A 23,136-nucleotide genomic window follows, 5' to 3' on the forward strand; every position below is an offset into this window, starting at 1 on the left:
GGTGGTCTTTTAAGACAAACCAAGAAATGTAATGAACCTTATTCTTGAAATCAGCTTCACTAAAACAGCATAAAACGCTCCTTGTTTCATAATTTCTTAAGTAAATCTCATGAGTACCAAAGACCCAGAGTTAAAGGGGTAAATTCCCTATCGGAGCCAAATATATAGCACTAGAGAATGTTGAGGAATAAAAGCTGGCAGTCCTTCACAAAGAGTTTAACATGACTTCCAGAAAATTTTAAGAATATAAATGTCTGGACCCCATTTCCAGGGATTCTAATTCAGCCAGCCTAGAATGAGGGCTCCACAACTCTGTTTATTTCAAGTTCCATGAGTGTGTCTAGAAACGGAGGAGCATACTACCAGATTGCCATTGACTATCCCCTTTAAATTTCAGTCATCACCCACAGGCTTTTGAAAGAAATAAATGGCAGAAAATTCAAAAATGAGAGCCCTGGCTGTAAGCTGGAAAGTGGGTATTCTCTGTTGTCAATTGAAAAAAGACCCCAGTGCTATAGATCCAGGATAGCAGGATAGCAAGTAGGCCTTATCCCCTGTGCCCACTCTGATCAATTGGAGTTGATTGCCTGGAGCTTTGCGAAGAGAGAGGTAGTTACAAGGCATGTTCAGGGGCAATGTGACTGATTAATACTATCTTCCAGGTGTTTGGTGTCAAAGAGCGGCAGCCCGTATGGAGTACGTTTGTTGACTTTGCTCTCAGGACTAGATATGTGGGTAGCAGAAGTGACACTTTGTTGAAAAATTGAAGAAACTGATTTTATCCCTCTGAAATTTGATTTCCAAACTTTAATCATTTCTTTAATTTCTAAACCACGTTTAATGCCACTCTTCTCACTTGCTCAATTTTTCCCCATAAATGTCCAACATGATTTCCTGCCTGATATTTCTTGAATGTTGATCAGGGATTTTAGATCAAAACTTTGTGTTTCTAAATGCTAAAATTCAGCAGCATCAGTGTTCAAGGCCTTGTCTCTGCCTGTACCCATCGTCCTGTGCTAGTTCGGATTCAGTAACTTTCTTTTTTCCTTTGTCCAATATATCCATGCTCCCTCCTCCTATTTTAACCTTTTAATGTGTCTGGCTTTCAGTGTGCTCAGATGAGTCAAGATATGAAAAAATACTGTATAAAATATGACATTTTAATTTATAAATCAATGAAAATGTTGGTTCCAGCTTTAAGTTAGGGTATAAATTAGATTTTTTAAATATGTAAGATATATAAGAAGATAACTTTTTCCAGGCGAATTCTGAATATTTTCTGTGAATGCAGCCTCCTACCTCATACCGGAAACAAAAATTAAATCAAAGTGGATCAAAGACCTGAATATGAGAACCAAAACTATGAAACTCTTATAAGAACACGTATGGATTAACCTTTATGGCCTGGATGTGGCAATGGATTCTTAGATATGACACCAAAAGCACAAGTGACAACAACAACAAATAGATAAATTGTACTTCACTCACATTTAAAACTTTTGAACATCAAAAGACACTATCAAGAGAATAAAAAGACACCTACACAATGAGTGAATATATTTACACATCACATGTATGATAAGGGTCTAGTATCCAGAATATATAAAAAACTCTTACAGCTTCCACAACCAAAAGACAAGCCAACTTAAAAATGGACAGAGGATTAGGAGTAGACATTTCTCTAAAGAAGATTCCCCAAATGGCCAACAAGCACATGAAAAGATGCTGAACACCATTAGTCATTAAGGAAGTGCAAATCAAAACCACAATGAGATGCTACTTCACACCTACTAGGAAGGCTGTAAGTTTTAAAAATGGAAAATAGTAAGTGTGGCCAAGGAGAAATTGGAGCCCTCATACATTGCTAATGTGAGTATGAAATGGTATATATAGCCACTGTGGAAAACAGTTTTGTGGTTCCTCAAAAGTTTAAATACAGAATTACCATATGGCCCAGCAATTCCTCTCATAGGCATATACCCAGAACAGATAGTCATAGAAATGCTTGTACATGAGTATTCATAGCAGCACTATTCACAAAGTAGTAGAAGGTAGAAAGGTAGAAACAACCAAAATATCCATCAGTGGATGAATGGGTAAACCAAATGTGGTTTATCTGTACAATGGAATATTTTTCAGCCATGAAAATGAATGATACCTGCCACAATATGAATGAAACTTAGAATCATTAAGCTAAGTGAGAGAAGCCAGTTCATATTTCAAATTGATGTGACTTAAGTAATTTTTAGTATTTAATCTGAAGATCACAAGCTATGTGTGTCTATTACTCGTATATTTATATATTGACATGCATCTATTGCCACATACCTGAATCAAAAGGAAAGAAACGATTCTATCCTTCAGGCCATTTTTCCCTTCTAGCTTCAGTTCAAATTAAGGATAAAACTAAGACCAGAAAAAAATATATCAAGAAAAGGAATGGCAGGACCAAAAATTCTAGTATCATCTTTCATTCACATATGATGATTCTGTGATTTTATCTGCTCCAGATCCCATTCCAGAACAGTGAGTGAAGTGTTCTCCTATTACACTCTGAACATAGGTCTGAAGCCAAGTAATATGTTTTATTCCATAAATGTGTACTTGTATGGGTCTTGGGGGCGGGGCAGAGGAGAGAGGTTGGAATGTCATCTCCCAATTACCTGCTTTTCACAGCAAGAATGAGCAATTTAAATATATTAAATTTTCCACCTCCGAGATTCATTTGTTAAGAATAAAAAATTCAGGGGTACCTGGGTGGCTCAGTCAATTAAGCATCCAACTCTTGGTTTCAGCTCAGGTCATGATCTCAGGGTCCTAGGGTCGAGCCCCACATTGGGCTCCCCACTCAGTGGGAAGTCTGCTTGTCTCCTTCTCCCTTTGCCCCTCCCCCCTGCTTGTGTTCTCTCTCTCTCTCTCTCTCAAATAAATAAATATTTTTTTAAAAAAAGAATAACAAATTCACTTGCCAAAGTGAACAGAGAGGGGAGAAATGGGTCAGTGGGATGGACATTTCACAATTCTGTATGAGAATTGGCCCCTTATTTTTTAAAAGAACAGGAATATACTGAAGCCAAAAGGTTTGGATAATTATAATACTTTTTTGCTGTTTGTATAATTTATAAAGAACAGAAAGTTATTTCAGTCAGACCATGAAATCACAGCACATTTGTCTGTAGAGTGCTATGGTTCTTGTATGGGAACGATGTTCAAGAAATGTAGAGACTGTCTCCTGTCCCTCTCTTGCCCAAGCTATCGGGAAGCCTTTCTTGGGACTGACATTTTATTTTTCACTTTTTTTTTTTTTAATTCCAGGATAGTTAACATACAGTGTTAATATTAGTTTCAGGCGTACAGTGTAGTGATTCAACAATTCCATACATCACCCAGGGACACTGACATCTTAAAAGTGTACCAAAGTATTATAGTTCCTTATCACCCACATTGTAATGCATTTTGGACTGGACATTTTAAATACTATTTATTTATTTATTTATTTATTTATTTATTTATTTATTGCCACAAGGATGAGTGACATAAGGACTCGGGAGGCTTGGGTCACGGTTGCAGCTCTATTGGCAATTAGCAATGTGACCTGAATGACCTTCACCCCCGAATCCCTGTACCCTCATTTGTTCATCTGTGCAGTTGCTTTTAAGGCTTATATTTCTTCTAAAAATCTGTATGTCTATGACTATAAATTTATAGAAAGTGACTGTAGTTTCAAGCTCAGTGGCTGCCATCAACAAAAATGTTCTGTGCCCCTGCATGTCTGTCAGGCATTGCCTCTGAAAATGGTGCGCAGACTAAGAGGAGTAAGAAATGGCCTCATCTTTAGAGAAGGTTATAATCTAATGGGGAAGGGAGAACATATAAGCAAGGAGTCACAAACTCAGATTCCACAGCAGCAAAGCAGGAACATAAATGAGTGAGAGGGGTCAGATGGGCAGGTGGCAAACCCCATGGTATGGGGCTCTTATACACGGGACAGCTGTATCTCAGTCCCAGCCTGTTTACCATGTGGGAATAGGGACTCAGGGTTGCCAGGAATTCCAAATTTCAAAAGAAATTAGAAGGCCAGCTTTTTATGTGAAGTCTGTTTAAAAAAATGTTTTGTCGCCAACCAGTTCAGAAGTGTTCCACGAAAGCAAGACATGTTTGCTGGCCACACAAATTCTGCGGGAGTACCCAATAGTGACTTCTGGGTAAGTGGATAATTAGAATGTTATACATTCCGTGATAGAAGCGGGTGTAGTTCACAAAGGGTGTAGATAGTGATGAACTCTGCCCACAATGATTTCTAAAAAGGCTTTCTAATTACTTTCCAGACACTTGTCATAGTTTACAACACTTTTTGGGTTTTCTTTGAGTCATTCATTCAACCTAGAGATCTGGATGATGCTGAACAGGTCTCTCTTGTCTGCTAAGTAAATCCATGTTTAGCAAATTCCACAAGTGAGCCTTTGGAATGTGTTTTGACAATTTTACCCATTCAGGTTTTCTGCTGCTTCATCTCCTGGCTTTTACATTCTTTACTGAATTGTGAGAAAAGGATGTCCTTCCCACTGCTCTGGTCTTGTTTCACAGAATAGAACAGATTCATTCTCATTTTTGAATGGAGCTGTAATTAACATGGCTCCTTTTGTTTAGCAAGTTCAGTTTACATAGTACCTGCTCAATTCCAGAGCATCATTATTGGTGGTACAGCAATTAATGACTAATGTCTGAGGGCTCTGGGAATAGTGTTTGTTAATTATCTGCAGCAAACCAGGTAACTAAGGGGAGGTTCTACTCCTATGACTTTGATGAAAGTAGTGCTGATGATTTTTTTCATTGCTTAATGATAGATTTGATCATCTTAAAGCAAAATAGAATACATACTCACCTGCTAAGGAGGTAATATTAAATCATAATTGCTAAAAACCTGGGCCATGCACACTCTTTTGCTGTATGTCTATTAAGAATGCACAAGCTTACCTTCAGTTTATATGAATGTATAGTTTTCTGTAATAATGTCATCATCCAAGTGCTTGTAAATATTTTATACTACATAGTAAATTCGAATGTCCTCGGAGTCCCAACAGGCTACTGTATGAAGCACTCCACTGTTACAGACGTGGGCAGTCTGGAGAGTGTATGACTTGCTTAAAAACATTCAAGTTTGAGGGGCGCCTGGGTGGCTCAGTCGTTAAGCGTCTGCCTTCGGCTCAGGTCATGATCCCAGGGTCCTGGGATCGAGCCCCGCATCGGGCTCCCTGCTTCGCGGGAAGCCTGCTTCTCCCTCTCCTATTCCCCCTGCTTGTATTCCCTCTCTCGCTGTGTCTCTCTCTGTCAAATAAATAAATAAAATCTTTAAAAATAAATTAATTAATTAAAAAAAAGCATTCAAGTTTGAATTGTTTCTTGTTTTTTTTTTTTTTTTTTTGAACATTGCCAGGGTCAGGGGTGCCCCGGGGATGGGAATACGTCTTTGGGCCTGATTTGGCCCTTGTGCTCTAGGTTTTTTGTTTGTTTGTTTGTTTGTTTTGCGTGCTCTATAGAGAAAGAGAGGCATTAGGATTTTATAGAGTCATTGAGTTCTAATATTTTAGAGCCACAAGGGGCACTGAAGATTATCTAGTCTAAGACTGTCATTTTACATTTAAGGAAACTGAGGCCCAAAGACAGGAAGTGCTTTACTAAGGTAAAGCTCAAGTGGCTACTTCTTTATTTTCTTTTAAGTGGGTCTTAAAGACAGGGGGAATTGGGACACCCTTCTAGAGATGGTATTTCCGTCTTCTCCATTATAGTAACCATTAATCCAGTGTAGTTACTGAGCACTTGAAATGTGACTAGTGCCAAAAAGGAACTGAATTGTAAATTTAATTTTAATATTTAAATAGCTCCATGTGGCTAGTGGGTACCATATTGGACAGAGAAGCTTAGGGATTACAATTTTCATCCCTAATTTCTCAGCCTACTTTAAAGAAATATGCTACTTCACATATAACTTAAAAACCAGTCAGCGGTATACTCCTGTTTATTCTCCATCCTTTGTGCTCTGGTTTTCATATATTTAAATCTACATATGTTGTTGTTATTTTTACTTTATTTGGATCTGAGTTCTGTAGATCCAGATTTCTATCTACTGTCATTTCCCTTCAACCCGAAGAATTTCCTTTAACACTTCTTGTAGCTCAGTTCTTCTGGATGATTCTCCCAGCTTTAAATTATCTAACGTTATCTTTATTTAACCTTACCTTTAAAGGATATTCTCACTGAATACAGAAGAGTAGGATGACTTTTTTCCCCCCAGCACTTTGGGATGTTGCTCCAGTGTCTTCTTGCATCGTTTTCTGATGAAAATTCAACCCTCATTCTTATCATTGCTACATGTTGTGTTCCCCCCTCTGGCTGCTTTTAAGATTTTTTATTTATCTTTAGTTTTTAGAAATTTGACTATGATGTGACTAGGTGTGGTTGTCTTTGTATTTATCTTGCTCAGAGCTGTTGAACTACTTTGATCTGTGGATTGACTTTTTTAAAATAAAGTTTGAAAAGTTTTGGCTGTTATTTCTTCAAATATTTCTTCTATTGTTTGTCTCTGGGAATCTCTTTTTCTGGGAATCTAATTGTATGTGTGTAAAACCACTTGTTATTATCTCACAGATTGTTGATGCTCTGTTCTTTTTATTTTTTTTTTTCAAACTTCGTTTCCTCCTTTAGTTTGGATAATTTCTATTAACCTGTGTTAAGTTCAAGGACTCTTTCTTGTCTAGTAAAATGATACTCTATTTGGTCCACCCAGCAAATTGGTTTCAGATGCTGTTTTTTTTTTTCGTTCTCAAATTTCATTTAGTTCCTTTTTAGAGTTTCCATTTGTTTCCTAAAAAAACCATCTCTTCACCTATTATGCTTACCTTTTCCAAGAAGTTCTTTAACACCATTATGATACTTGTTTTAAAATCTTTATCTGCTAACTCTAATAAATAAGCCCATCTGTTGGTCTCCTTACATAGGCTGTGTTTTTACTTTATTATTCTCTTTCCCCTCCTTTTTTTGCATGCCTTGAAATATGTGTAGTATTCTAGACATAGTGTGAAAAGGGACAGTAGAGTCTAAATTTATTTTTCTCTGAAAGCATTTTATCTTATATTTGATCAATGGACTGATCAGATTCTTTCCAAAATTGAGTTGGTGTTAAGCTGAATCTCTAATTAGATTGGATTTATCTGAGATGAGTGCCCCCCCCCCAACCTGTGTTTAGGCTGCTTTTTTTTTTTTTTTTTTTTTTTTTTTTTTTTGTTTTGGGCGGGGCCATCCTGTTTTTTGGTTTTTTTTTTTTTTTTTTTTAATCTTGTCAGTATTTGATCTGGGAGTGGGTCTGCAGTTTTCGATATTTTGGGTTCATATTTGGGCTTAGCTCCTGGCAGTGTCTCAGAATACAAACACCACAAGAATATGTAGGAATATGTGATTTTTCTTTTTACTAACCAGCTCCTCCTCCACTGCCTCTTGCTTGGCAAATTTGGAGATTGGAGGAGAATTACCAAACCAAGCCATTTGTTTTTGTGTTTATAGCTCATCCAGATTTCATTCTGTCCTGTACACCTACATTTTCATAAGGTGTCTGAATGATTTCTCTCCATCCCTGAGAAGTTTCTCTATGGCAGTCCTGTGCTTAACTCAGGCACTCACCCTAGCTATGAATATTGCCATAGCTCTTTGCTCACATATGAGGTGCTTGTTTCTCTCTAGAATCTATCAGAGCTTCCTTGCATATACTGGACTTCCCCACACAACAATGGTAATTATTGTGTCTGGGTTTTTCTTGTTTCTATGAGACTCATTTACATCTTTCTACATCCTACCTGGAAACAGAAATTCCTCACGTGTCTTGAATTGTCAAATAATGGAAGATGGTGAAAGAACTGCCTCTTCCATTCCCTTACTTTTCCAGGCATCGGGAATTCGAGACTCTTCATGTCTGAGTAACATCAATACTGAGGATAACCTACCCCACTCAGGGCATGATAGCAGAGTCAGTGTCTAAGAAGGTGTGCTAAATGACAAAGAATGGCTGACCCAAGCACTCCATGAGCTGCTCCCTCCTGGGAAGTCTGTGTGTGACTTCCTTTGCTTTCCCAAAGCGGTACTTTTATTAGTTTGGTGGTCAGAAGTTCCAAAGTCAGGTCCAAAATTCAGTACTCCACGTTATTAGGAAATATGTTTTGTGGTTTTCGGTGTTCTGCAGCATACATATGAAAGCACGTTCTTCAAAAAATAGCTCTTTTATGGTATTTCTATGCAGTCCTGCATTTCAGTGAAGTCCCTATCTGCACAATAGCTGGATAATTATGAATACCTTTTACCTGTTACTAAAATTGCTAATGAAGTTTTGAGTGCCAGAAAATAACCTTACCTTATCTTAGTTCTTTAAAGAAGACTCAACTGGATGTCTTCACTTTTTAAAATAATTTGCTGGCAATCACATCCTTAACAAAGTTTGCAACAAGAGGGTTAAATGGACGTGTGATGAAAAATAATCAATTTTTTTCTGGTGAGTGCACTATTTATAGTATAATGGCTAAGATTTTTTTTTAATATTTTGAATTTATCAATGGGACATTTTCTGATTAATTATATTTGAGGCTCCTTGCCTTTCAGTCATGTTTATGTTTTAATATGATGTGAGCCTCAGTCAGTTCTACCTTCATATGAAGAATATTTTAATCTGCTCATCTCCAAAATACAAGTCCGATAATTATTTGTTAAAATTCGTTCATGTCGGTCTTATGATGGTTCAGGTGACATTATTATTTTGAATGAAGAGCACTGATGCTTTCTGTGGCACAGGCTGCTCAAGCTAAGTCTTATCTTTTGTGATGCCAGGCCAGTCAGTCCTTCCGGAAGTGTCTCGCTAGATTTGCGGTTTCCTGCTTCTCTCTTCCTTCATGAGGCAGGAAAGTGTAGAGCGCCTGGTGTGTCTCTCCTAACCCCACCCCAAATATATTGAAAAGGAGAGGAAATGTTAGCCAAAATGCATTCTGCCGTTTGTAACCCCCAAAAAAGGGGCCATAGATCAAGAATATGATTCATTCTGGATATTGTGAAAACAAGAACTCACTTAGTGAGTTTGAATGCCATACTCCCAAGATAATTCCCAGGACCCCTGTGGGAAGGATAGAAGAAGAGCAGGAAGGAACTTCTCTTTCCAGGAATTCATTTGTCATGCGCACACTGACATGTAGAATTCCAGCATACGGCATCAGTTTTGATTTTCTTGTATGCTTCCCATTGTTTCTTACTCTCAAGAAGATCCTCACAGTCAACAAGTGCAGTATTTATAAAATTTATGATTTCTCAAGTTATTTCAGTGGAGGCAGCATGGCTATTTCCCATTCTAAAGGCACTGTGAAAGTTTAAAGATCTGAAAACTCTAAACTGGGAATATCATATCCACAGTGGTTTAGGCCTATGAGCTTGTGTTCTTTCTTTATTGGAGTTTGGTGAGTGCTTACACCTTCACTGAAATTATTCAAGAAAAGTGAACCTAACAGTGTTCTGTTAGGTTCAGTGTACTGAACCTAAAAAACTCAGTGTACTGAGTTTTTTAATAAGATGATCCCTAAATGTCTAATACTAGTCTGCCCAAGGAGAGTCTGTTTTAAAAATAATCCTTTCCAATTTTGTCTTGTTTTGTTTTGATTGGAGTAGAGGAACACATAAGGAAAAAAACCACACCTAACTTTGTTTGATGAATTTCTCCTTTCATCCTATAAGTGTAAGCATTTCTAATATGCTTGACCTGGACTTTGCTTTACTGGGGCATTAAAAACGAAGGTAGCAAATAAGAAATGAAAGAAAGAATTCTGTTTCCAACAAATGGATGGTATCCGTGTATTAAGACCAAGATGTGGGCACTCTTGCCAATATCTCTTCTCTTGCCAGATGGGTTAGGACTTTGGATGCTGAGATATTTCCCAGGAGATTGAGGGAGTGATTTAACAGCTCCTGGAAAGGCCTGAGCTCTTCACTGCTTGTTCTATTGACTCCTTCAGTAGCAGACTATGGATCCATTCAGAATAGTTTTTCCCCTAGCAAACGTGATAGAATTGTGGATCTGTTAGCTGCATTCCAATGCTGACTTCTCCAATGCCCCACTTGATATGCTTTGAGAGCAAGAATAGATCACAAACCTCTCATGCACTTCATATACTCCTTCCATGTACTCTATTTCCATCTCTCATTGCTTCCTTCCACGAACACTTACTGGAAACATTATGCTGGTGACAGGCACAGTGATGATAACCTATTTCCTATTTGTTTAAAATTATTTATTATAATGCCATTAATCTTGATAGGAGAAAATATTATATAAGTAGTATTTTGCTGAAATAATTAGAGTATTGATGGTGCCTCTAGATATTTGAGATTTTGAGTTAAAATGAATTAAGATTGCTTAATTATGTTGCTTAACTGGGAGCCACATATCTTATCCAAAGTACCTTAAGGATATATTGAATAGAATTAAAAAGAAGCTAACATCTGTCTGAAAGGAGATACTATAGTAGGAAGGTACTCTACTGGAAAGAATTTTCAGAGTTTGTATAGGTATCAAAAATACAGTGATGCTTTTGTGTTTAAGCGTTTTTTATTACTTGGACTTTTTATCATGAAAGGAATAGACAGTCCTTTTTCTATTGTGCCATGAAAGACAAACTCTAATGTAGCATTTGCCCTTTGGCTGCCAAATCTTCACTATTAGCACAAAAGTTCATAAGTACAAGGGCTTGATCTTCTTTACTGGCCATGTCCCCAGCATCTACACCGAGCACAGAGTAGGAACTCTATGATTTTTCACTGAGTGCATTGGTTCCCACGTATTATGCAATTACATGCATTTGTATGATATTCCTATAGCTTTCAAAACATTTTTCCTAAGGTTATTTCATTTGACTATAACCACAATTCTGTGAGGAAGGTAGGACAGATATTTTGTCTTGGTGATACCCAGTTCCAGTGGGTTGTAGCTGACCTAGGATGGGAGAGGGCCCAGGTCATAACAGTCCATTGGTTCTTTATATCGATCATCATCATTCAATAAATGCTTATTATTGCTATAGGCCAGTCACTATGTTAAGTATTCTAACTGAATTATTTAACCTTTGCTCCAGCCCCTTGACATAGAATGATCTTCTTTCTATTTTAGAGGTGAAGAACTAAGGCACGATGAAGTTAGGGAACATATGCAAGGTCACACAGCCAGTAAGCGTCGGCACTGGGGATTAGGCTCATGCAATGTGAGTTCCCAACCTAAGCTCTCAATATGACCTAACCACTGCCCAACAGTTTTTAGGATGTCCCTCTAAAAAGTTTGTTAGTGTACATACATGAGCCAAATAACTACCATGATGATTTCCTAATGACTTTATGAAATTATTTGCTGTCATTGTAATAGATGCTGGTTGAGTGTTTCAATACATTTATAAGCTGAGGATAATTGTTGGTATAGGTTGTGGGTAAAGAGACGAACGATACAAAAGAAAAAAAAAAGAAAAGAAAGAAATGTGTGCATGTGATAGATAGGTTGCCAGAATTACAGGTGAGTCAGATTTGTCATCCTTCTCTTAATAGAATAAGGTACCTCCCAGGTGATGGAGAGTAAGTCTGAAAAAAAAAAAATTTATTCAAGGCAGCTGCATATTTGTCAGGTTAGGACATACCTACATTCTCGTAAAAGGAGGAGAGCCAGCCAGTGCCAACCAAATGGGATGATCACAGCAGAAGAAAACCTCGTCGGAACTCAGCAGTGTGCTTTTTAATGAATGTTCTAACCTGCCTCTTCCTGTATAAATGGAAGTTCTGTCTGCAGCTTGAGCTCTCCTCAACCATGTGTGAAGTGCCCCTCATCCTGACTCAAGTACCCACAGCAGCTGAGAACACACTAAAGGAGCCCTTGCTCCAAGCCCAGAGAGAGTTCCACTAGCAATAAGCTATATTGGTTGAGAGTACAAGAGTACAAGGACTGTGTATGTGGGACGAATACATTAAAATCAAAATTGCTCTAACTGGAGTTCCGCTTGCATACGCAAAGCAGTGCGATAATAAAGTGGGGGAGGAAGAGTAGACTCATTAGCGTTTGTTGTAATCTGCAAAACCAGAGACTAGATTGCAGGATGATAAGGTAATAGGAAGGCCGCTGGACCGGGGCTCTCCATTTGGGCGGATAACAAATCGGCCGAGGGGGCCTTGGGCGAGTCCTGTCGCCTCTCCATCTTCACTGCCTTGTTGGTCACGTTCTATAGATTGAATTGTAAATCCCACCTAATCATACCTAAGATACATAGGTAAATGTATTAAATACTTCTTACATATTTTCCAAGTATATGAAACACATGTCCGATATATAATGCACACTCATCGAACGTGAACTCTGCACCCACTGCTGCTATGGTACTTCTGGAGGTTGTACTTACACCCAGAGTCGGCTTTCCTCACTCAGATTTCCTTTTCCACAGAGCAAATTGGCCAGGAGATGTTGGAAAACCTCAGTCATGACAGAGAAAAAATACAGCGTGCACGTGAACGAGTAAGTAGAAGTGATACAATTTTTTTCATAAATTCAGTAAACGAGAAGATATAAAACAAAAGGCCTTCAGCACATGCATAGACAGTAGCGATGACATAAATATAAGTGTGTATAAAAATGGCAAGGGTATATGAGGGATGTCGGGTAAGGGGAGAAGAAAAAAAGAGTGTGGAATAGAGAAAGAATAAGCTGACTCTTTCTTTCCCCATCCCGTACTGCCCCCAGGTAGATATTTTATTTAGCTAACAGAAGATCATGAGGGAGATTTTGGAGTATGTCAAGTCTTTCAGAGTGAAAACTGTAAAGATAATGATGTCTCCTCCTCCCTCAGTTTATTTTCCTTTCCGTTCATATTTCTAGGACTTCACATGTTCAAAATTGGATTTTAATTATGAGATGTGTATTCAACTTTGTCAGTCTACGAGATATTTGCTTTTATAGCCAGTTCAAGTATCCAGTTTAATGCTCCTGGGATTATCTATTACATGTAATTTTCTAAATCTAAATTTTTCAGGGATTGTATAGGTATCAAGATGTATTTTAGTGTATTTATCTATTACTAATTGGATTTTCATCCATGAAAAAAATTACTGCTTGCCAGTGCTCTTTCAAAACGATCCAATTGCATGAAGTCTTGTTTTGTTTTGTTTTAATGCTGCTTTTCTCCTCCTAGCTTCGGGAAACAGATGCTAACTTGGGGAAAAGCTCCAGGGTTCTGACGGGGATGTTGCGAAGGTAAGAGCAAGGTAGGGACCTATCTTCCTCTCTCTCCCTTTTTTGAAACGATGTTTTTCATCTAGTTGCAACGGGGCATTTTCCAGGCATGTGAGCCTCTGCTCTTAGTACCCTGTGTCAAGACCCCTTTGAAATGACAAGGCACGGATATTAACTCTTGTTTGGACAGGGACACATACTGAATAACTTAGATTAGAGAGAAGGTTTGAGCTAGGGGGGTTACCTCAAGCTATGGAAAAAATTAGGGTTAGACATGAAGTATTTTTTCATAGCCCGAGGAAGTCCCCATGACAGGAGCAGACTGATTTTATTTTCTATTTCGATAGCCTCCTTCTTATAGAAGGAATGTGGGCCTGCCGGTATCAGGAGCATTCTCGGTATTAGCTGTGTTCTCTCTCTGTTGCCTTGTTTTCATTTCTTTCAGAGATGCTGTTTGGGGGAAATATTTTGATTTTACATGTATTTAAAGATGCTTTTTAAAATTTAGAGAATATCTCAATAATCTGAATTCACATGTGTGAGCAAACAAATGTTAATGTTTTACGTCTGTCCCTAACCTTTGACTGATGGAAAATATTGGGGAGAGTGTGAAAATCAATGAATGAGTGGGTAGTATTTTGTATTCTGTATTTTTCGGAGGGAAGTGAGAAATGTTTTCATTGTTCTGAAAATCAGAGCCATTTTTTTTACGTAAGTATATTCAGCATGGCATTTTCTTAGATTCAGAATCTACCAAATAAGATTATCATTTAGCATAACCTTCAGTTTGGGACCGTAGCTGGAAATGTGAATGAGGAATGGTGAGAATCGCCTCTAGAATAGCTTCATTGGAATTTTAAAGGAGAAATCCTTTGGCATTGATACTGTAGAGACACTGTTTTAGAGTAAGGAAAGTCTCTGATCACGTATCTGTATATAATAATTTGCTAGAAGTGTGTTTGCTGTGTTCGCGATGGATGGCACGAGAACCAAACAAAGGTATAGTTGCTTGGTCTCCATCAGGCTGATCAGTAGCGAGCCTGAAGTTTCCGGGACACTTCCAACCAACACTGACCTAATTCCCCATGTCCCTGCTTTTCCTGCAGGCACTGTCCCGATTCAAAACCATAAGCCACCAGATTCTCTGCTTAAGAGTAATATGTAAATGACCTAGAAAAACTCAAAATCCACAGAGAGGTGGCAATTGAAAGGAATGCTTCAGTGCCTATAGACAATAAAAAAGAAAAAAAGGAAAAAAGTCCTCTATTGCTTCCCTGGGAGGGCCCCTGCGATGTGAGCTGTAACGAATATTCTGCATATGTCTCCATTTTGTCAAATCTCATTAAAGAGTCCTCCTGCTTTATGTCAATTGAGCTGTCCAGAAATCATTCATCATTTTTAGTGTAAAAAAAAAATCATGTGGTTATTTAAATGATATCATATTAATGTTAAAGTTCAGCTGTCATTTAATGGTATGGCTTAATCAGATGTAGCATTTAGGAAAAATAGTTTATTCGGGCTCTACGTGGCTTTCAGGTTGGCAGATTCAAATAAGGATTTATGAGTTTCTAAACCAATGTATTTCTGTCCATGTTTCTGCTTGATGTACCTCACCCTTTTGTGCAGGACACTGCAGACAGTTATTTCAACAAATAAAGCATCTCCTCATATTGTGTTTGAATAAATTTGCAAGTCATTTAGAGAGGGCGAAGCACAAACACTTCTGCAACCTTTGACTGGGCTTTCTGTAGGGCAATTAGACTAATGCGCCTGTTTCATAAGCCTATAGAGGGAAGTTACTCCGCGGAAATCTACTTGGGATCCTCTTTGTAAGTAAGCTCAGTCAATCACAGACTCATCTCCTTTTGGGATCTGTCTAGGGTATGAACAGAAATAAAAATCCCCAGGTGGGCATCATCTTGCTATGGTGAGCCAAGGAAACACTTAGCGCCCCACCCCCACCCCTGTGCGTATTGGTTATTGTGTTTTTTATAAGGCTCAACTGGGATCGTGGTATCAGCCAAGGTATCCAGATACTCTTAATCAATGCTGTAACCTAACTGAGTCTCTGGGGAACCAAATGCAGGTGGTGGTTTTGTTTAGTTTCTAATTACTATCCCACATGATATACAATTTATTTTGGACTTGGGAAAAGGCAAAAATATTTTATCAACTTCTTCACTTCATTGTTTTTATTATTCCCTGGAAAACCAGTCTCTAGAGAAATGGAGCCAGCTTTTATGTACCAAAGTCTTTAACTGAATGCTCTGATTTTGCTTCCTATGTTATATCTCTCCCATTCACATGGCATTCCCTTCCAGCACTGGGGAGACTTTCTTTCAGAAAAAGAGATCACATTCTCTTTCCAAAACTGCATAGCTACATCGTGTGTCAACAGTTGCTTCTGATTTAAGTAAAGATATAATATCAAACCACATGCCCATCGGTCACCTTCACAAATGTATAAAAGAAATTAATGTGCTCTTTGTGCAGTATAGGTATTTACCTCCGTACAATGCAAGGTTCTTTGTTTTCATATGATACATTCTATATGACTGGGAATATTCTACACTATACTAAACCATGCGCTTAGTTTATTTAAAAGAAAGATTGCTGATTATTTTTTTTTTTAAGCTTAGATCGTTTTTAATTTTGTATATTGAACGGAAATGTCGTGCCATGGCCCCTCATTTGGGTCATTTTATTTGTTTCGATTAGTCTTTTGTGAAGACAGGTGAAACTAATGTTCTATCAGTGCCATAGTCTGTATATAAACCTGACTGATTATCTGTGAGACTGACCAAAAGCAGATAGGGAAATAAAAATGAGTAAGTGGCAGCCACCACCATTCATGCTTTTTACTTTTTTATTACCATCACATGACATTAAAAAATATATATATTTCCCTTTTTTCTCCCTCCCTTCCTTCTTCCTTTGTTCCTTACTTCCTTTCTTTTTTCTGCTTATTCACTTCCTCAGTAATTATTTAATGCCTGTGTACAAAGCCTTGAGGAATCCTCAAATGAAACCATTTTGATCCTTGCCTTCACTCTGCTAGAGAATATGTGCTTATAAAGTACTGGGGGAGAGGCGCCTGGGTGGCTCAGTCAGTTAAGCTTCCGACTCTTGATTTTAGCTCAGGTCATGATCTCAGGGTCGTTGAGATCAAGCCCCGCTTCAGGCTCCATGCCTGGTGTGGAACCTGCTTAAGATTCGGTCTCCCTCACTCTCTGCTCCTCTCCCTGTTTGTGTGCTCTCTCTAAAAAAATTAGAAGGAAAGAAAAGAAAGAAATCCCGGGGGAATTCCTAAAATTACCTAAGTCTCAAGGAAGCTCCTGATGATTCTGTGACTCCAATGAATGCTTACTGGTCATTAAAAAGGATGCCAGGAAAACAACCAATAGAAGGTATCATTCAAATAGCTATAAAACCAGTATGTTTCAAAAGTTTAGAGATGCAGGAGATGATTTATAGAATCATAAACAAGTTTTGAAAGGAACTAAACATGCAAAAAGTATTGAGCTATGTCTAGTTTAGTGACGTAGCCACTGATTCAACCAAAATAAATAAATAAATGATTCTTCATGTAACCACGCTATATTACCAAAAGGAAGAAAGCAAAGGAGAAAATTGGTCCATTCGAAATTATAATAGTGAAACTTGACATCAGAACACAGATATTGCTGATTTCCTGGAAAATAATTTTTCTTCTGTCTTGACAGAAGATGGAGAACTAGCTAGGGACAAACTGCTCATTTCCTGACTCTGTAGACAGAGTTTGGAATAAAGTGCTATTTAGATAATAATGAAAATGGTCACGAAACAAATGGCCATTCATGTGGTGACTGGGGCCAAAGAAATGAATTTTTCATTGACTCTCACAAAATGTAATTATTACAACTGCTTGTCTTAAAGCATCACAAGCAGCGCTGAGTGGCTCACATGTTGCTCTTCGTATATTTGTGTGTATATGTGTGTTTGTGTGTGTATTATTTCATATACAGCTGACTGGGAAGTCTTATTAGAGCAGACAGAGCTGGTGGTCAGGGAAAATGAAGCTGGAACTTTGCAAGATTTTCAGTCCGAAAACAAAAGACTTCGTGATCCTTTTTTTTTTCTTTACCTCTGAAGAGTGACTAATTTATAAGTAATAGTATATTTGTTTCTAAAAGTATCTGAAGGATTTATTGGGAATATAACAGTTAAGATTTGAGATCTCCTTTGACATAAATTTGGAGGACACGTTACAAAATGTTGGCTCATGGACTGCATGTTACATGCTGGCAAAAGGCTTACAAAAAGAAACAGCATATGTCGTATTTTTTAAATGTCTTTTTCTGTATGATTACCTTAATATCAAATAATTTCCTCTCTCCCACCCATGACCTGTATGTGCCCCTGCTGTTTAAAATTTTTTTTTTCATTAAAAAAAAATCAGAATGTTTCCTTCAAAAAGTGAATTCTCGTTTATCCTTCCAGCATGCCTGTAGTAACTTGTTTAAGCAGGTAGGGGTGAGAGGCCTTTTGTAACTAATCTATAAGATAAACAAACCAGAGAGTACTAAAGGCAGCTGGCCTAGCTGGCGCTACCCATACGGTCTTATTTAATACTTGTATTTTTGTAAGAGCTACCTCTGAGTCAGTCTGGGGAATAATTGCCACCTATCATTGCTATCACATTTTACCTTTTCAACATGGTTTTGTTGCTTTGGTAGAATGACAGGTAAAGCATCTGGAAAATTTTAGTGTACTGTCAAAATGATTCGTAAGGATAGGTACACCAGAAATAGCAATACGAGACCAATGTAAGCATTGGAAATACAAATCTTTTTAGTAAACAAATTTATTCTTAAAGAAATATGCTACAACTCGGTGTTTTGTTTTGTTTTAATCTTCTTTGAAGATTCATGCTCCCCGCCCTCGCTCCTTTTGCTCAGGAAACATTTTGTTGTATTTTAATTATTCTTATTACAACGTCTAAAAATTTGGGGCTCCTGGGTGGCTCAGTCGGTTAAGCATCTGCCTTCGGCTCAGGTCATGGTCCCAGGGTCCTGGGATCGAGCCCTGCTTCGGGCTCCCTGCTGGGCAGGAAACCTGCTTCTCCCTCTCCTACCCACTCATGCTATCTTTTGCTGTCTCTGTCTCTCTCTCTCTCAAATAAATAAATAAAATTTAAAAAAAAAAGTCTAAAAATTCGACAGTAGAGAGTTTCCAGGACTTGTAAGAAAGATGTCCTTGAGAATTTACTCAATTTTTATGCACTGAAAAGTATGTCTTCCCTTGCAATATCTTAACATTTATACTTTGACTTTTATTGCTTTTTTTCTTTTCTCTGTTTATCCATTATTCCCCTTTGTTGGCCTGTTTTTGCAAGTGTTGAACATGGGCCCTGACCTTAAATTAATATATAGCGAAATCCTAACCTCCAAGATAGTCTTCAGCTTTTAATCAAGTGTGTATTAGTTCAAGAATAAAATGATTGGGTGCCTGGGTGGCTCAGTTGGTTAAGCATCTGCCTTCGACTCAGGTCATGATCCCAGGGTCCTGGGATCGAGTCCCTCATCGGGCTCCCTGCTCAGCGGGGAGCCTGCTTCTCCCTCCGCCTGGGCTGCTCCCCCGGCTTGTGCGCTCGCTTGCTCTCTCTCTGACAAATAAATAAATAATATATTTTTTTGAATAAAATGAATTTTCTGCAGATTCTTTAGACTTAACAGATCTAGGATCTGAGATTAGAATAATGCTACAAAGAGAATTTTAAAAAATAATCTTGGTCCTTTTTATATAAGTTTATTACTATGCACTTGACTCATTGCCTTTGTCATATGACCTCTTCAAGGCTGACATGGATAGTACTTTTACCAAACTAAAGAACAGCATGCGATTTCTTTATATGTGTTTCTCTTTGACGACAGTCTCATAGGTCTAAACTAGAATTTTGGTCCTGTGTCAGACATTAAAACACAGCATCTGAAGTTATCTGTCAGTGACAACTCTACCAGCTGCCATAAGTGTGCTGGACCCTAACCATACTTTGCCCACATTATCTGATTCAATCCTTAAGAACTCTGTGGAGGAAGCATCATATCCCCATTTCCCAGATGAGAATACCTATGCTTAGTAAACTGTCCGTAGTCACGTACACAGAAAGGCACAGAATTAGGATGTGAACTTGGCTCACTCTTTTGAATGCACTGCACCAAAAGGTTCTGAGAGCCAGTTTTCACTAACTAGTGCTGAGATGGAAAGAGTATGAACTGATGAGTTTTCATTACACAGATGGTTACTGTCATATGCTATCTGTGTTATAATTCCATTTCTTCTGTGAAATAATTGTGGTAGTGAACCATTTCCCTTAAAAGTCCATTGTTATAGCAAATGGAGAAATAGATAGTTGGTAAGAAACATTGGCAGGCCTGCGTCAGTCGTCCCACCTTCTCCCCCTCCCCCACATTTTACTGTGCTGGGAAATTCAGAATTTTGAGATCTATTATTCTACACTCTACTGTGTCTTTTATTAACAAAAACACTGCTATGTATGCACTCATGGATACATCCTAGGTAGCAGGCGCTAGTCTAAGCACTTACTATAGATTATCTTATTTCATCTTCATGACAACCCTAGAAGACAGAGATTATTATTCCCATTTTAAGAAATAAGCAACCGTTATTAGATGTCATTCAGCTATGCAGAGGTGGTCTGCCTCCAGCGTCTGTTTTTTCCTACTGTGCCTCACAGATAGTTAAGTAACCTTTCTGGATGAGCAGACAGTTGTTCTAGAAAGCAATGAATAAGCCTGACCAGATCCCACTAGCTAAGATGGGGCTGAGGCCCTTGTTCTGGTCTTTGTAGCCACGGAAGCTGTTGTGTACCAATGGCGTCCAAGGGGGTGTGTTTTTAAGGAGTCCTTTAAGATTTAGTTTTGACCCGGGCGCCTGGGTGGCTCAGTTGGTTAAGCGACTGCCTTCGGCCCAGGTCATGATCCTGGAGTCCCTGGATCGAGTCCCGCATCGGGCTCCCTGCTCGGCAGGGAGTCTGCTTCTCCCTCTCCCACTCCCCGTTTGTGTTCCCTCTCTCGCTGTGTCTTTCTCTGTCAAATAAATAAAATCTTTAAAAAAAAAAAAAAAGATTTAGTTTTGACCCTAGACTGTGGGACATTAACCAGACAGCGTGCAAAGATGAATCTATAATCTCCCTTACCTCCAGTATTCTGCAAGTATGCCTGCTTCAGTACCATTGCCACCACTCTCCCTCCCCATTTTGTGACCCTCACTGTGCTGCTTGGACTGCCTCAGAGTCCTCAGAGTGCTGCCCAGAGCAGAGAGATCCTCCAAGCTCAGTCCTTCCCAAATGACAGTCCATCCTTCTCTTTGGACTGTTTAGAGAGGGGAGCCTCTGGGTCAGTCTCTATGCCTCTTCCCCTCTTACGTTCTTCTAAATACTACTGGCCAGTTCACCTTCCAGAGAGCAACGCTAGCACTGTTTCCTCCTGTGGTTCCCCCCTGCCTGCTGACACATGTCCTCCTTAGTCTAAACACTGAGGTCTGTCAGTGAGCATTCTCGCTTCCTTTGCTCCTACCCCCATTGGATAGACCTATGTCCCTACTCAAGTTCACTACCGCCCATCTCCAAAGCTAGCCCTAGCCCCTTACTAATCCTATACCTGTGTTTCTTCTGTTACTTCCTCCTGAATATCCTCCTTCTCCCGCCTATTACAGTCAGGAATCTTCTGGATGAAAGGGACAGAAACCCAGATCAAACTAGCTGTAAGCCACAAAGAGGAAATATATTGCCATATTAACTAAATAGTTCCAGGGCGGGAGCAACTTCAAACACTGTGGAATCTAAGGTTCTAACAGGAGCGTCAGGACGGGGTCTTGCTCTGTCTCCCAACCCGGCTCTCTTGTGCGTGGGTTTCTCCTTGCGGAGACAGTTTTTGCCAGCCCTCTCAGTGACACCCACTGAATATAATCATCTTTTTTTCCCCAGTATTTCCAATAGAAGTCATAGCATGGAGTCTTACTGGTTCTGGTTTGGCTCTGGTTGGGTAAAAATCCCATTAATGTTTGATTGGTCCTTTTAGACCTGGGACCTCTGGCAGGGGATGGACATTCAGCCTGAAAATAGACAAAGCATAGTTTCCTCAGGAAAATCCAGGAGCTTTTACTGGAAAGGGGAATAGATTCTGGCTAGTCAAAAACAACAGATAGTGTCTTCAGAATGTTCTAGATAAACTTTTATCTGTACTCTGTATCTCACCTGGAATACCACTCTGTCTGTCAAGCCTTTATCAGTTTCTCAGCCAGAAATGATCTGTCTTGGCCCTGATCCTTCACAGTAGTTTGTACTTCCTGCAAGGCATTAACGTCTCCTGCTTTGCATTGTGCCTATTGTTGTCATATGCTTACACGTCTTAACTTTCTTCTAGACCTTTTTTTACCCCCTACCTCATCCCTCAAAGGATTTCATATAGTTCCCCACCACGTTGTGCAACCAGCTGAAACAAATAGGGGAGGAAATCCAGGTGTAAGAGTAATAAAACAAAACCAGGGAATCCCTTTAGTACTGCCAAAGCATAGACTTTGAACAGACTCCCGTACAGATAGCCAGGTGGAAAATGTTCTATCTGAAAGCAAAGCAGGAAACACGATCAGAGGATTCACAGTGTTTTATAAGGTGAAAGTAACCTTTCGTTGAGGTCAAGCAGAGCCTTTCTTGCTGCAGAGATGGGCCCTGGAAAGAATGGTTTTGGGGAGGTGGTGACAGCTCCCGGGCACATCCCCACTCGGAAGGGAATATGGAGTGTCTGTGTATCCGGTTCTCCTCAGGGTCCTCAGGTCTGGACTGTAAGCTACTCGCAGTCAGGAACCTCGTCGCATTCAGCCCAGGGTCAAGTTACCCTGGCATAGTCCTGATCAGTGAATAATCCTTGGGAGAATGGCTAAGAATAGTTTCACAGTTGCTGTGTAGGTTCACGTGGATATAATTTAGTTGAAACCCTGCAGGTTTTTATCTGTTGCACTTTGGCGACAATGTAAACATGCTCATTGAAAGAGAAAATAAGGAACGTCACAATAACAGAATATTTCTGTCAATTATTTAATGACAGTAGAAAAGCATCTTATATTTTCCTTGGTTGTGAGCCACAATTTGACCTAATTCTTGAATTACTTTTCTTTTATGATTTTTCCTTTCTTCCCCAGGATACGTGCCATTCTTTAGCACGATGTGGAATATGAAGGCTGCACTTCACCTTCACCATCAATGCCTTCTTTGAATGCAGCCTTGAGCTGTTAACTCGAAGCAAGGAGCCCTAGGCCTTCCTTATAAACAAGTAATGGAGCCCTCGGCCCCCCTTGTAAATGGCTATTTATTAACATATACCATCACCAAACAACATTTTACAATTCCAGGCCCCCACACCATCACACCACTGTCTGCTCCATTGTGAGCTGAGGGAGGCCTTTGGCCATCTGTTTCATTAAATGCCAGAGGCAGTGAACAATATCTGAACTTTATAAAGCGAGCGTCAGGGCTTCTCTCTTCACAAATCTCCCCCTTCTGCTGCGGCCACCACCACCACCACTACCACCACCATATTTTTTTGTTTGAACGCTCACATTGTAAATTAGCGTATTCACACATCAATTTTAAAAGGCTCGCTGTGTTGTAAGATGGGACAAAGCAAGCTCAGTAACAGCTCATGCACAGTGCAGGTGGTCGAGCTAGCTGCTACCCAGATCAAAAGTCAAACAACTGTGAATCTTCTTTTGAAAGTGCAGTTAGGGAGACAAGGCAAGGCTTATCTGCACAAACAAGAACGAGTTATAGATATACATCACAAATGCAGGAG

General features: G+C 39.1%; 1 protein-coding gene across 3 annotated transcripts in view; it reads left to right on the plus strand.

Annotated features, from left to right (window-relative positions):
• The window catches only part of VTI1A (vesicle transport through interaction with t-SNAREs 1A), a 346,286-nt gene that overhangs the window by 198,265 nt on the left and 124,885 nt on the right, over positions 1-23,136 (plus strand). For all 3 annotated transcript variants that reach the window (XM_044916605.1, XM_044916604.1, XM_021699588.1), the window contains 2 exons: positions 12,501-12,571; positions 13,245-13,306. In XM_044916605.1, the coding sequence (XP_044772540.1) occupies positions 12,501-12,571; positions 13,245-13,306 (133 nt within the window). The remainder of the gene's footprint in view (positions 1-12,500; positions 12,572-13,244; positions 13,307-23,136) is intronic.

This window comes from Neomonachus schauinslandi, chromosome 6 (genome assembly GCF_002201575.2).
Source record: "Neomonachus schauinslandi chromosome 6, ASM220157v2, whole genome shotgun sequence".
In the NCBI taxonomy this organism is placed as follows: domain Eukaryota; kingdom Metazoa; phylum Chordata; class Mammalia; order Carnivora; family Phocidae; genus Neomonachus; species Neomonachus schauinslandi.